This window comes from Trachypithecus francoisi, unplaced genomic scaffold, assembly GCF_009764315.1.
Source record: "Trachypithecus francoisi isolate TF-2019V2 unplaced genomic scaffold, Tfra_2.0 Lachesis_group8, whole genome shotgun sequence".
Classification (NCBI taxonomy): domain Eukaryota; kingdom Metazoa; phylum Chordata; class Mammalia; order Primates; family Cercopithecidae; genus Trachypithecus; species Trachypithecus francoisi.
Window position 1 is genome coordinate 28,098,716 of NW_022681473.1, and position 15,383 is coordinate 28,114,098.

The 15,383-nt window shown below is 37.0% G+C and overlaps 1 protein-coding gene across 10 annotated transcripts in view; it reads right to left on the reverse strand.

Annotated features, from left to right (window-relative positions):
• IFTAP (intraflagellar transport associated protein) overlaps positions 1-15,383 on the reverse strand; it is a 60,223-nt gene that overhangs the window by 22,404 nt on the left and 22,436 nt on the right. For 7 of the 10 annotated variants that reach the window (XM_033205027.1, XM_033205029.1, XM_033205033.1 and 4 more), the window contains one exon: positions 1,479-1,633. The exons of the other annotated variants lie outside the window; for them this stretch is intronic. In XM_033205027.1, coding sequence (XP_033060918.1) covers positions 1,479-1,633 — 155 coding nt within the window. The remainder of the gene's footprint in view (positions 1-1,478; positions 1,634-15,383) is intronic. 10 annotated transcript variants of the gene reach the window in all.

The window sequence follows — 15,383 nt, forward strand, 5'->3', positions numbered from 1 at the left end:
AAGCTCTAAGGAAAAAAGATCCAGAACCCAGCTGACCAAGAATAGTTTAAGATATTCAAACACCAATGAATCAAAACAAAACAAAACAAAACTTGCAAGGACAAAATCTGCTGAATTCTCCAACTTTGTATAAGGGACAGTAAATGAGTCCTGTGTTTTTAGTTTGTTATGTTTTTGGTTTTTGCCAAGAAAATTGAATCATGCCTTACCTTCACCTTTTCTGCCCAATTCAGATCACCTGAAAAGAACTGCCAACTTTTTGGCCTTCATCCATCACTATCTGAAAAAATACTCTTTGGCCTTCATCTGTCACATATTGATGGAAAAATGAAACAACCGAAAATAAAGCTGATCTTGTAGCCCTTCAGATGACAAAACTCCCCTTCCTGTTTGTTAATTAGCTAAGCATAACAGACCAAATTCAGTAAGCCATAGCAGAGGTCAGGGAATAGGTTTCAGGAGCTCTGATTCTACTTCTGTCCTACAGACTCATCCACAGTGTAAGCTACAATAGACTGCTTAACCTTAGTCTTCTCATGAGTAAAACAGGAATACTTCCCACTCCTATCCCATCCCAATGAACCTCTGATGAACAAATCAGAGAATGCTAACACAACATTTTCAAGTTACTAGAACACAATGTCATTCAACCATTCTTTTTTTCTCACGTGCTGGTTAAAGACTCTCTATATAATATAATCCCAGTGGTCAGTCATTGCCAGTAAAGAGTGAAAAAAGTTCATATCCCACAATTATCTCTCTGGAAGCAAGTTCTGGAAATAAAGAATTATAGGCATCTGCTGTATATAAACATATTTCTAACACAGAGATTTTTGTTCCCTTGTAAAAAAAAAAGAACACAATATACAATTCTGTCTACGATATTGCAAGGAAGACATGACGAAGCAGATATTAGAAACTTAAATGGCTTAAAAAGCAGAACAGTTTCCACTATAATTCCTTGATAATTAAAAACCATAGCTGAGGAGAATGTGAAGAGTTTATAAAGTCTTCAAGATTGGAAAAAGAGTATCTAACATTTACTGACCAAATCTTAGAGAAAAACAAAATAACCGATTCCACCTTGAGTTTGAAAGAGATGAATCTAGGAGAGGTGAAAGAAAGCCCCATTTTACACAGGTAATTATAGAAAGGAACTCTTTTGTCCCAAATAGAAGAAGATAAGCTAAAAGAAATAATTTCAATAATTTATAGATAGCAGATCCTTAAGAACTTTTTAATAAAACTTGTGGATAACCAATTATCATCATAAACAATAGCTGTCAAAATCATGAAATACATGTAATGATGACCTTCAATAAAGTGCCCCAATGGTACTCCTTCTAGAATTAGGAATTACAGATCTAACAACTATCTAGTGTTTAGTAGGGTCTCTTTTTTTTTTTTTTTTTTTTTTGATTCATGAAGAATTCTTTTCTTCTGAGATTGTTTCTATAAATGTACTGTGTTGGCATTACCTGTTCTTCCAAACACTGTGATGAAGTACGAAGAAAGATGGTTTTATTTCTAAGATGGCAGTTATTTGCTTCATTTTTGTGAGTAACTTTTGCTGAGGTAAAAATGTTTTCTGAAGAATCAGTTCCAAACACTCCCCTTTTGGACACACGATCCTCTGAAATAAGAAGTTATGCACTATTAGAAAACATCCACAACACCCAGTCTGGTTTATTTTGTGTATATTGAGAAAGTTCCTTGCAACAGAAAAGAATACTTTTCAAAGAATTCTACAAACCGAACCCTTGAGGCATTACGCACTCTGAACTGTTAAAATTGATTTCTAAAATTGGATAGAAAGATAACATTATGTCACTCAACATATATTTACTGAGTGCCTATTACATATCTAGCACTGTTGTTGGGCGGTGTTAAAAAGTTAATAAAATACGATATTTGCGAGACTCTTAGACATGACCTATCCCATCTTTTTCTAAATTTGAGGGATTTTTTTCTTTATATGAAAGCAATTTATGGATGATTTTAGAAAACTTGTGAGGGAAAAAAGTAAAATATGAAAATCACTCATAATCCTACAAGCCGGAAAGGCCATAACAAAGTTTTTTCAGTGGTTATCTAAAATTTTTTATGTATCCATGCACTTCTAAAAATCCAAATTCAATCATACTGTACATAACTCAACTTGCCAGCAGTATCTCTTTTCAGGTTATTGAACATTCCATGTAATTTTAATAGTTATCAAGAACTCCTTTGTATAAATGTAAGATAGTTTATTTAACCAATTCCTTATTCTTGACTGTTTAAAATTATAAACATGAACATATTTGTACTAAATCCATGTACATTCATAATTATCTACTTAGGCTGAGGAAATCATCTAAGAGTAATCCTAAATTAAGAGACTAAGACAATTATATCATGATGCTATTAAAAGAAACGTGGGGGAAAATAAAATGAAATAATTTTGGTAAAAGATAATGAATCTAGCTTTGGCCATGTGGCATTTGAAGTGCCAGTTGAAACTGTAGTGGAAATGACCGAACAGCAGCTGCAAATGTAGGTTAAAATCTGGGACAGATTTCACAGGAGGTAAATATCTGGTCATCAATTACACTGAGGTAATAGTTTAAGCCATAACATTATTTTTAATACTAACAGTAATATTAAAATTAATAATCAGGGTTAACATTCATTGAGTGTCTGGCACTCTTTTGTGAGCATCTCATGAATTATTTCATTTAATCCTCAGAATACCACTAAAAGTAGACACTGTTACTATCCTAACTTTACAGATGAGAGAACTAAGGCCTGCAGAGGAAGAGTAACTCACTCAAGGCTATACAGATGGTTAAGCAGCAGAGTGGGGATCTGAACACTGCCTTTTGACTCTAGAACCTATCCTTCTAACCACTGTGTCTTGCTACCTGCATTAATGCAGCAAATGAAAAGAAAAGGTCTTTAGAGAATGGAAGAAAAAAGAAGCAGAAAGGGCAGGGGGTGGCAGGGAGCCAGAAAGGAGACAAAGAAAAATGGCTTACAATAGTCAAAGAAGAACTAAGGGTGCAGGGTACATTCCAAAACTGAAACTTGCTTCTTCTGCCAATAGCAAGTACAGGAACCTACGTCAATGATCACTAAAAGAGCGATAAAGGAATTCAAAAGAAGTCAAGTGGCAGAAATCAAGCCATTGTTGGATTGGGCAATCCTACTCCATCCCCTTCCTAGCCTCTACTATAAAAATGTTCCAGAGACCCAGCAATTGTTTTATCTGTGAGTTCCTTAGGAACATCCCTAACTGAAGGAGTTACAGATAGCCTGACCCAGCACAATGCCCATGTTTGTTTCTCTTGACCGGTCAGTGCATGGCATCAAAATCAGTGAGATTCATGTTGTTGTAATGATCACAGCCTGGTACAAATCCAGTTAGCATCATTTGTTTGCTTCTGAATACCCTATCATTGGTAGAATTAAGACTTGTGAAGATATCTTTAGGACATAACACAGATATGCTGAGAGGAAACAGAGATAAGGTGACCTAATCTATAATACATCATTAATAAGCCAGAGAGGGAAGACACAAATATGAAATGCATCACACTCTCTTTAAAAAGGTCATATCCATAAATAACACCAGTTCAGGCCAGCTCTCTACTACTGCCTACTGCACCAGCACCAGTGACTTCAAACTAGCTACTAGCGGGAGAGGTGGCCCCTGCCTTTTGCCTCAACAAATCCTTGGAAGTTCTGGTGTGAAGCACTCAACCTTGGCTTCTGTGGGTGGAGGGCTGGGGGGTGCTGAGCAAAGTGTGGGTAGGGTTGCTAAGAATATGCTGGAGTAACCAGCCCTATACAAGATGAGATAAATGACGAAGAAATGATCTTAGGCCTTAGTCTCCCTGACTTCTTCTACTTTTACAGCCACAGAGATGTCCTGAATCAGTCCTAGGGCAAAAAGCACTGGTAGCAGAGTAGAGCAAGATAGGCACGGAGACACTTGGAAATAGGAGTTAACTGAGGGATGAAAGGGTTCCTCAAACTTCATCAATGTTGAAAGGAAAGCAGACTTCCTGTGGCTACTGCCATGCTTTAGTGCCCTATTCTAATAAAAGGTGAAACAGTTTCCGTTTTCCCTGCTCATCCTTTAAATCAAGTATAACCTAAATCTAGTAATTACTAAGAAAATACTATGTACCCAGCACAACACTATTGTAATAATCTATTGACTTAAATACTTGAAAAGCACAGCGATGTCTGAAAATCAAAGATGTTCTACAAGGACGAGTTCTATTTGTTCTCACAATCACTCAGTGTACTCTCTACTATTTCCAGTAAAACACACAGGTTATGTGACAGGTAACCAGATGAAACTCCTCTGAAATAAAGAACAAAATATAATGAAGTCTCGGCTTCTGATCCTGATGTTGGACTATTGTTGGGATCTCAGATCTAACAAAAATTCTTTCACTCTTTTAAAAATTCTCCTTTTATAAACACAAAGTTTTCATTTTTAAAAGACTGGATGATGTAGAAAAGAACTTGTTCGCTCTCTGACAAAAGCTACAGTTTAAGGCTCCTTTCTAAACTTCAAAATTGGTTTCACAAGAATATATGCTATATCCCTCCTAAGACTCAGAAGTGCTCCTTCTAAAGGTTTTTATCGTTGTTTTTAAAATCCAGCAAATAATAAATACCTTGGCACAATGAGAAAGGAAAAAAAGTAATTTTTCAATATGATAATGTCAAAATGGCAGATGCTGGCATAGCCCAGAATCCGAAGTGGCTGAAAGCCTGATTAAAGAGCCAGATGCCGCTTCCTATAGCAATCCTGGTGCAATCCAAAAGTGCCACCCAAGTGTTTGACTCATCTTCTTCTGTTTCTGTTTTTCATCAGGGTCCTTTTCCACCCTTTCATCTTATCCCTAATGTTTCTTGCTTTGAAATAAATGTCAGACATAATACGGTTTAGAAATCTAACAGCAATATTTCAGAGAACAAGTAGGTTATTGAGACCTGAAAAAGCGTTTCTTTGGGCATTTCTGAGTCAAAACTTCAATACAGATGAGACAAAAGTTTTTTTCTAAAGGTTTTTCGAGGTTTCATTATTCTGAAGCAATGGAATTTCAATTTCCTTTTGATACCAAACAGACCAGCTTCCAACAGATCTCCCTTACAAGGCCCCCACTACACCTATAGGGTCTAATTTCAGACCAAAGGAAAAGGTTACACACCTTGAAAAGGTTGAAACTTTTGATGTCTTGATAAATTAAACACTAACCACATATTGATTATATATCTTCCAGACAAAAGTGATTTTTTTAAAGAATTCAATTTCGAAAGAAACTTTTTTAAAAATTCAAATTAATCTGTAAAAAAAGCCAGACTAGTGCCCATGCAATGAGAAGCATTATCACACTTGCAGGAGAATTTTCACAGATCAGCACAACCAACATTAGAATTCACAACCAAATCTGCCAGCAACCTCAGAGTGTCTGTTCTTCCACACTCTGGTCAATAGCAATATAAATCAAGAGCATGTTCTCAGTTGAGAGGAGATATTGAATATATTGCTAGAAGGAAAGAAAAATTCATGGGGGGACAATTCTGTACAACACTAGGCAATTGCAAAAAGCCTTCTGCAAAGAGAATTGGGGATAAGCAATCATGCTGATAACAAGGTTGGGTACTCTGAAAGTCAGGGCGTGATTTTTGCATTATACTCCTTGCCTACAGCAATGTTTCTCTGGACAAAAATATTTGCTCTTGATTTGTCCAGCCAAGCTACTTCACTCCACTGCTTCTTGATCTCATGCTCCTTGGTATCTGGCCTCCCCTGGAGCGACAGTCGTTAGAACTAAATAAGCAATTTTAAAACCAATCAATCACAAATCAGAATAAATCCAAAGAAGCTAAATTTGGCTGACAAATGCTTTGTCTAAATTCCCTTTGCAGTGCTCTGAATTCCAACTGTTTTATGTTCCTCATTTGAAAGGGCACGGGGAGGAGAGGATTACCTCAGTCTGGCCAGTCAGGAATAACTGTGCTTTCCCCGAGGCTGGATGACAATTGACTCATTATTCACAGTCATAGCCATCAATCTGCCAAGGCACAAATGCACAACCCTGTCCTGGAAAAATGTGTGTGAAAAGTCCCAGATGAGGGACACAATTGCGGTAAGTTGAAATTTTTGAAATGTCCAGTGTTAGGCACTTACAGAGAGAAAAATATGAAGAGAGTGTAATGTTTCTGAAAGCTTACATTCAGACAGAAAAAAAATTCTATGTGGTGGCTGAATTACGGAGCTCATTCAATCCAAAAGTTATATTCTGGGTCATCAGCTATGTGCAAGGTGACAAAGATGGTTAACATTCAGTCCTTGTTGTCCTTACAGAGTTTACAAACTAGGAAGTTAAGCTATATGTGCAAACCACCAAAATAGAAGGCACCGATGGCAGATGATATAAGGGAGGTACAAGACAAAGAATGGTAAAATCATAATTGGTTTGGGAGCATCACAAAAGGCTTCACATAGGACTAAGGCATCTGAGCTGGGCTTTGAAAGACAGCTACAATTTCAACAGGTGAGCACTGTGAAGAGGTCATTTTACACAGGGAGAATTCCCTGAGCAAGGCCCTCAACATGGGAACGCACAAGGCCTGAGGAAGAATCGCCGATTATTCCAGGAAGATTTGGGGACACATGGATGGGGTATATTTGGAGGGCCTGACAAAAACTCTGTGCTTGATCTACATCCTGGGGAGTCACAATTAGAGCTGTACTCTAAGAAGACAAACGGACAGAATGGATCAAAGTGGTTCAGGTACTAGAGACAAGAAAGTGTGGAGCTACCACAGTAACCCAGGTGAGAAGTAAGGGGAGCTTCAGCTATGGTGGCAGTGGTGGGAATAGAAGAGATTTAGAAGAAAAAAAGAAGAGTTCGCAAGTGAGTTCTCTTTTGTTTTTAGAACAAAAATGAAGGCACTATCTCCAACTGATTATGTTTCCTCTCTCCAGATATCACAGAATCATCACGTTATCTTTCCACTGCAATCTGTACGATACTTTTACATATAATTTGGCATGCCCTTGATAACTTTTTTTTAAACAATCTCTGTGATGGTGGGTGCAAATAACAGCACGATGGCAACCTGTCAAGTAGATAACAGTTTGGTGCTAAGAGGCCACACATACCCATCCCATAAAATGAGGTTACCTTCCCAACTGACTTAGTCAAGACCACAGAAGAGGTGGCCCACACTGGGAACAGATGCAGCATATTTGAGCATAGCCTCCCACAGCTCCAGGATTCCTAACAGAGCAACAGCTGCTGGTGACAATGTCAGCACAAGGGAGAATCTGTTACATCCAAGTTTGTTTCTTTTTGCACTGCAACCCTTTTCTATGCTAAGTTTACAAGTCTATGCATAATTGATTTATTTTCTTAATAGGTAATATTTACAAACAAGTAGGATCCTCCTAGTTCTTGAGCTAAACCCAGGATCACAAAGACACATGCTTATCTGGTGAAGAACCCAGGGAGGATCTAAGTATCCATGAACAATACCCCCACTTCCCCACAGCTTTACTGGGTATAATTTACACACCACAAAACTCACTCATTTTAAGTGTACAATTCAATGATTTTTAGGAAGTATACAAAGTTGTACCACCATCACCACGATTCCATTTTTAGGTCATTCCATCACCCCAAAAAGGTGCCTGGATCCCATTTGCAGTCACTCCCCATTCCTACTCTCAACCACAGGCAACCACTAATCTACTTTGTGTTGCTATGTATTTGTCTCTTCTAGACATTCCGTATCAATGGAATCTTATGATATGTGGTCTTTTGTGCCTGGCTTCTTTCCCTTAGCGTAACATTATTGAAGTTGGTCTGCTGGAGTGTGTATTAGTACTTCCCTTCTCATTGTCAAATAGTCCATTGTATGAATAGTACCAAGTCTTATTTTGCCACTCACTAGTTGATGAAAATTTGGAGTGTTTCCACATTTTATACCCCCTTAATGATGATACTGAGTTTGACCTAAGGACTGTCATCACTAATCGAATTCCATGCTGTCTCACATGACAAAATAAAACCACAGGGTAACTATGCAGTTTCACTTCCCTCTACACCCAATGGAACAAATGCTGATGCTCATTGAGGCTATAATTCTCTAATCACCTTATCTCCACCATACCATCAGAGTCACAGGATCAGGCCACTCTCTATCACATGGCCTGTTTTCTTCAAATTTATATGAAATAGTCTGAAATTACCATCCTAAATTGTTCATTGCCTGTCTATTCCCACTAAAATGTATCCCTAAGAAGAGCAGGGATCTCACCATCAGGAACTTACTCATAGTTCCTGTAAAGTAAAATATTCATTCTCCACTCTAAAGGATGGGTAACAATTAAGACTGAAACATAGATTGATATTCAGCCCTTCAACCAGGAAGTTCTACACTGAGAGTTCACCATGTGCTTAACACTCTGCTAGGCTGGAAGAGGAGTTAAGAAAATGATACGACATGGCCTCTGCCTATAAGAAACATATCATCTAGTCCCTTAAAATTTTTACCCACTCAAAGACACAACATTTTACATATCTTTCAGTTCACATTTCCATGTTTAAGAATGTATCCAAAAGAAATGATTAAGTACGTGGGTGAAGATTTCACTGCAAAGCCAAAAATGTCTGATTTATTCCCTTGAACATTTTTATTTAATCGAGGACATATGTTTTTGCAGATCTTTGAACCAGCATTTCCATGGGTGAAAATGTATCTAAAGGCCATAAATAAGAAGGGTGCAAAGAATGCTGGTACCAAAATCAATCAATAAATAAACGCCAGAACGCTTGCAAGGACCTACAAACCTATCCATGCCCCATCTTTCCCTACCTCCATGCCCTCTAACCTCAGCTTCCACTCCCTTCACCTTTGCTCATGCAACTCCAGCCTCACTGGCCTCCTTGCTGGTCCTCAGCTGGGCAGGTGCTGCTATGACCTGGCCTCTGCACTTACTGTTCCCTGGGCCTCAAATATCTGCAGACTCACCTCATTCCAACTTTATTTAAATTTTACCTTCCCAGATCATCCTATATAAAACTGACCCAGAAGTGGCACATACCAGTTCCCCTCACATCTCATTGGCACAAACTTAGTCAAATGACCATACCCAGCTTCAAGGAAGACTGGGATGTAATCTTTATTCTGGCTGGCCATAGAGTAGCTAAAAATTCTACAGCTATAGAAAGAGTATGTTTATTGTTTTGCTGTGTGTGTGGGTGTGAGTGTGTGCATGGGTGTGTGGGTGTTGGTGCCTCTGAGTATTTTCTAATTTTTCTACTATGAATAAAAAAACTAAAAACTATACTTATATTTGCAGAGGCAAAAAAGCATTTCTTCTAACGAAGTTTCTAATCCTCAATCTAGGGAGAATACCTACATGCATCTTCTTCCTTCTTAAAAAGTTTTTCCTGGAAATAATGAAGAAGGAGGAAAAAAAAAATATATATATATATATATACACACATAGATATACACACATATATATAATTTTACATTTTTTTCTTTTCTTTTTTCTTTTTTCTTTTTTTTTTTTTTTTGAGACAGAGTCTCGCTCCGTCGCCCAGGCTGGAGTGCAGTGGCGCGATCTCGGCTCACTGCAAGCTCCGCCTCCCGGGTTCACGCCATTCTCCCGCCTCAGCCTCCCGAGTAGCTGGGACTACAGGCGCCCGCCACCTCACCCAGCTAATTTTTCATATTGTTTAGTAGAGACGGGGTTTCACCGTGTTAGCCAGGGTGGTTTCGATCTCCTGACCTCGTGACCCGCCCGTCTCGGCCTCCCAAAGTGCTGGGATTACAGGCTTGAGCCACCGTGCCTGGTCAATTTTACATTTTTTTCTATTGTAGGTCAAGATTCTCTTAATATTTAACTTTGATGTCCCTCTTTTAAATCACAAATAATTACCCTAATCATAAAATTCTACTCTTGTGTAAGTCTTTAAACCTACCAAGTACCTTTGTGTATGAAATATACAACAGAAAAGTTACCAGAAACAGCGAAATGATTGGAGGGGCAGGCATTTCCTGAAAGTACAGGCAATGAGATGCCTCCACAGCCTGGGTGGTCTCCCTAGTTTCTTGTCTGTGCACTTGCTAATGGCAAAACACTCACAAAGAACACAGTTCTGGCAGCAACAGACAGAAGTAGCAAGGACATTTCCCTGTAATGGAGTAGCTTTGACCTATAGGCACATGCACTATAATCCTTCAGACTTGGAACAGAACGTGTGCTGAACTAAAGCCCACCCTAAAATTCTGTAAGCTATAATATCCTAGCCTCTGTATCAGCAATCAGCAAGATCATAGTAAAATTATTCCTATAACTCATCATACTTTTTCATTGTCAAAATGCCTTTTAAATAATATACAATGGTGACATTCAACAAAAATGTCATATTTAAAGTAAAATAATTGTTCTTATGCTTTGAGTGGGGTGGGGAGTGTCACAATTTCATGAAAGCTATAGACCTTATTCATAGGAAAAATATCATATATGCAAAAATGGGCACAAAATGTTGAAAAATTCATTTATCTCCCTAAACTCCTCCCTGATTTCATTTAGAGTAAGAAACTATTTCTCAAAGCTGGTCTGAAAGTCCAAGTTCCTGATCTGCACACTAGTAGAACTACTGAATCTTGGGGCAAGATCCCTAGGAATCTGCTTTTTGATAAGTACCTTCCAGGTGATTTGTATGTAAGGTAAAATTCCCAAGTAAAGATTCCATGAAGTAAAATCTAACAATGGTAATTAAAAAGAAGAATCTGATATTTTATCTTTTGTCGACGCATGTAAATACATTTGCCTGATGATTGTGTGTAGACATAGTATTGCGTCCATCCACCAGAGGCCAGTGTGGGATCATTCCCTGAATTGTACTCTTACATCATACAATATACCACGTACATGTATACAATACAATATGTACTACAAATAGTTGGTTTTAACTACTTTAAGAAATGGGGTATAAACAACTAACACGGTAGACAATATTTTACATTTTTTATATTTACATTCAAGATTCCTTTCATATTTAACCTTGATGTTTTTCTCTTTCATATTAGAGAATTAGAACCCCTCATCATAAAACTTTACACATGAGTGTTTAAAATTTACCAAATACTTTCATGTATATTTCATCAGATTCTCACCATAACCATTTGAGATATACCAAACAGGCAGAATCAGCCCTGATTTACAGATTGACAGAGTAAGTGACAGGCCTGTGGTCTTAAGAAATTAGTATATGCCTGGACTAGTCCCCAGGTCTTCTGACTCCAAGGATAGAAGTGTCCCTTCCCATTACACTGGCCCTGCCCATAACAAAATGAGAACTATAAAAGCAATAAAGTAAATTATTTATAAAACTAAATATTGGCAACCTAAAAGATTTTCCTTCACCCTAAGATCATGCCCTATTGCCTACCTGCACAAAGTTGCATTTACTCAAGGCAACCTCTTTAACTCACCTACATTGTGAAAGTTAGGAGTAATTTTTCCCTCTTTTTAGAAAAGTAAATATTCTTAGAAGTTTTCAAACTCTCTAAAGTAGAATAACATCTGCTGAACACATTTGTAATAATATAGGACTCAGACATTGGCATGTTGCATTAGAGCAGTTCAAGAGGAGACCTAAATTATACATGTCTTTCACATTCTCTCATTTTTTTCAGGAAACTCCAGGACAGCCTTCCCCCGTTCCCCCCCAAAAAAATAGAGCTTAAAGTAAAATAAGAAGGAAAAAGTCTGAAAATTCACTGTTCTAATCATTCTTATTTTTATTTTATTAACTCATAGAGTATTTATTAAATCTAAAACTGAGACCCCAAAACCAATGGCAATATTCTGGATATGATGTTAATCAACATTAGGCAAACAGTTGATATTGTCTTACCAAATCAACCTCTATACAATCTATAAACATATAAACATATAGATTGCTATTCTGCCTTCATACATTTAGAGCATTTGGGAATCACACCATCCTTTATAAGCAGATTGCAACAGGAATGACATATCAGCTGATGAATTTTTCTAGGGTAGGGACCCTGTTTTGTTCATCTGAGTATTCCCAGATTCTAGCTCAATGCTTAAAATACAGAAGGAACCGTCAATACCAAAATGACCTCAACATTAGCAAGAAGACCTGGATTGACACTATAATTAGGGACTAAACTCAACACTCAGAATTAGATGACTCGCTACAACCCCAATTTTCTAAATAGTAGTTAATATACAATAAAATCGAATGCAAAAGGCAAGTTAAGTCTGGAAAACACATGAAAATGGTATAATGATTCCTCTCTGTGCTAAGGATGCATGAACTGCAAGAAGAGTGAGCTGATGGGCGTCACTTAAATCTACCTCCTCTGGAATGAATCCAAATTAAGGGAAAAAAAGACACTAAAAACCACAAACTAGACAGATTGTGGTTTGATTTTCATATAAGGGTTTGGTTAAAATGAAGTTTCCTGTTTGTATCCCTTTGGGTTTAGCTGACCATTTCAAAGAAAATATTATTGTTTCATGGCTAAAAGAACATTTTGCTAAAACCATTCAGATCTGAAACATGCCCATTCAATTGAATCAAAGGACACAGTCTTATGATCACCTCAGTTTCAAGTGGAAAAATTGACCCTTTTCCTTCAAGTAATGATACACTTAGCAACAAAGAATAAAAATAATGTCTCAAATTAAAGAGAAATGCATATAAAACAAATATGCACCCACTTAATACTGTTTAAGTTGGCTATTTAAAGATTGATAATGACCACCTTAAAACTTTATTTAGCTATTAGTAGCTCTCTTCCATTCTGTAAAAGTTTAAAATCCCATTTGTCTACAAAAGTTCAACTCTTTAATTTATATGTACATATAAAATATATCAAATATATATAAATTGAAAAGATGTGTATCTTTTCAAGTAAATCAAACAATTTTATTCTTTTCAAAGAATCAAAGAAAATGATTATTTTATTTGTAGGAAAAATAAATATTTTTAATTCCGATGTCTTCACTGAGAAAGCATATTAGAAAAGATATTTATTGGAACAAAATACTATGCATTAAAAACGCTGCCAAAAATAAATGTAATGATTATAATTCAAAATGTCATACTCATTTAAATACATTTTCTTTCCTTATCCAATTACATGTTAACTACAGCAATCACAAAAAACAAATGATTATCTATGGACCAAATATTCATGTTGAAATGAATATGAATTATAACAACTTCAGCTGAAGGTTTATGCTAATATATCTAAAACAAAATGGCTTGATCAGCTCAAAATCTGTCATAATTTGAAAGGGGAAATTTCCTTCTGCAACTGAACCAGCAATTTTTTGTGTGTTTCATAATTTGTCAATTTGTTCCCTAAGTGTAGTGATTTAGTGATGACAAAAGAAATACAGAAACAAATGAAAATTGCTTAATTACAGCTTGCAGATGTTCCCCCAAAGAGAAAAAAACAGGTTAATGCTGCTGATGCTGTTTCTTCCACAGGACTCTGCTATAAATTAATTCACTTCATTCAATATTTTTTTCCTTCAGTGTTCTATGTGATGTTTGATGTTATGTTGTGATAAAGAGATTACATACACATAGTTACTGAATTTATGATCAATATAAAACTATCAACATTTTTTCTTACCCTTTTACTCTTTTTGGCAATACTAAAAAACACATCAATAAAAAGCTTTAAAATAACATCGCTTCCTTACTCGCTCCCTTGGGATGCAAGATTAATTAATTTTTTCTTTATTGCCTAGTTACTTTTATTAGCAAGTCCTTATGTCTTCTGCAAATTTCTCTCGAGGTAACATTATCCCCATGGCCTATGTCCCATGGCCTATGTCTTCAGTTAAAGTAAGTGTATTGCTATTTGCTGTGGTATTTTCAATTATCTTCTCTTTACTGTTAAATTCACATTTGCAAAAGCGCTTCCCGAGTTGTCTTTTTTTTTCTTAATGTGGCTAACGTTAAAAAGGAAACAGAAAGGCACTGCAAATGGCCTGTGAACTAAAAACACCACTCAATATTCAGTAGGGAATTAAATGACTGATAACAACAGCACAGCAAATGCGGCTTCAGTGCCACCTGGAAGCATAAAGCTGGTCAGTTCGTTTCCAACTTCCTCTGACAGGCAATCTGCCAGTTGCAAGGGTATCAAAACAATGTTAAGACCTCTGGTGTCTATCTAATACATGACAAAAAATAACTGCAAAAGGCTACACAGCAAGGATTATTTTTCTTGTTGTGTTTTCTTTTAGGAGAGAAAGCTGTTTTTATGTTCTACTGAAATTCCTTTCCTGCTCTGAAATTGGTAAGAGGGCCAGCTGCTTTCTATATTTTTCTCTGTGGTATTTTTCTACAGCAGATTTTAAATTCATTCTTCAGATTGGGAAAAGCCTCTCTTTGTACCCTCATGGAAGTTTAAAGATGCATTGCTAATGTTCAAATTCAAAATAGCTTTGGGGACCAAGATGATATGTCAGCTTTGGAAATGTGTTGTTTTATGTGCTGTCACCGGTTTCATTTTTAATTATATTTTTTAGAAGCTGTCAAGTATAAGTAGTGATATTCTTTTGGCTGAAATGACAACTCAAAATTTATCAGTCCAGAAGTGTAAACCAAATCCCAACCCAAGATTCTAAGCTCTTGACAGAATGAGTACTCAATAAGGAAAAAAAAAAAAAAAAAAAATTTAAAAGACTCCCGAAATGAGAACTGTGTAACTTTGAAGAAGTCACTTGGCCTCTGTAGGCCACAGTATCTCCCAGGCACAATACTTGTGATTCTTCCTTGATTCTTTCTTCTCCCTAATCCTCTGCCAGTCACCTGTTACTAAGTGCTGTCAGTCATTCCTTCACTGGCAGCGTCTCCTAGGCCCTTTTGCTTTCCATTTTCTCCCCCACTACCCTAGTCCAGACCTCCAGCGATGTACTTCTGCTTAGCCCCCGGCTAGTCTCCCTGACTTCAGATGTTTTCTCTACTTCTTCTTTGCTCTACCTTTCAAAATCACAAGCAGTGTGTATTACTGGGTTTTGATTGTTTGTTTTAAAATTCTACTATGGTTCCCAGTTACATAGTATATCAAAATCCAAACTTGAGCATCATTACACAGCCTCCTTTTCAGGCTCTCCCTTCTGTGCCATCCACTAAATGTGGGTGTTCCTCAGGGTTGTACCTAAGGCCCTCCTGTCTGCCAGCCTTTCTGTATTCTCTTTTCTTTTCATTGCATTTATTCAACCAGTATTTAAGCATCTACTCATTCTGCCCCACCAGGCACTGCTTTAGATACAAGTGTAATAGTGGTGAAAACCCACAAGACACTAG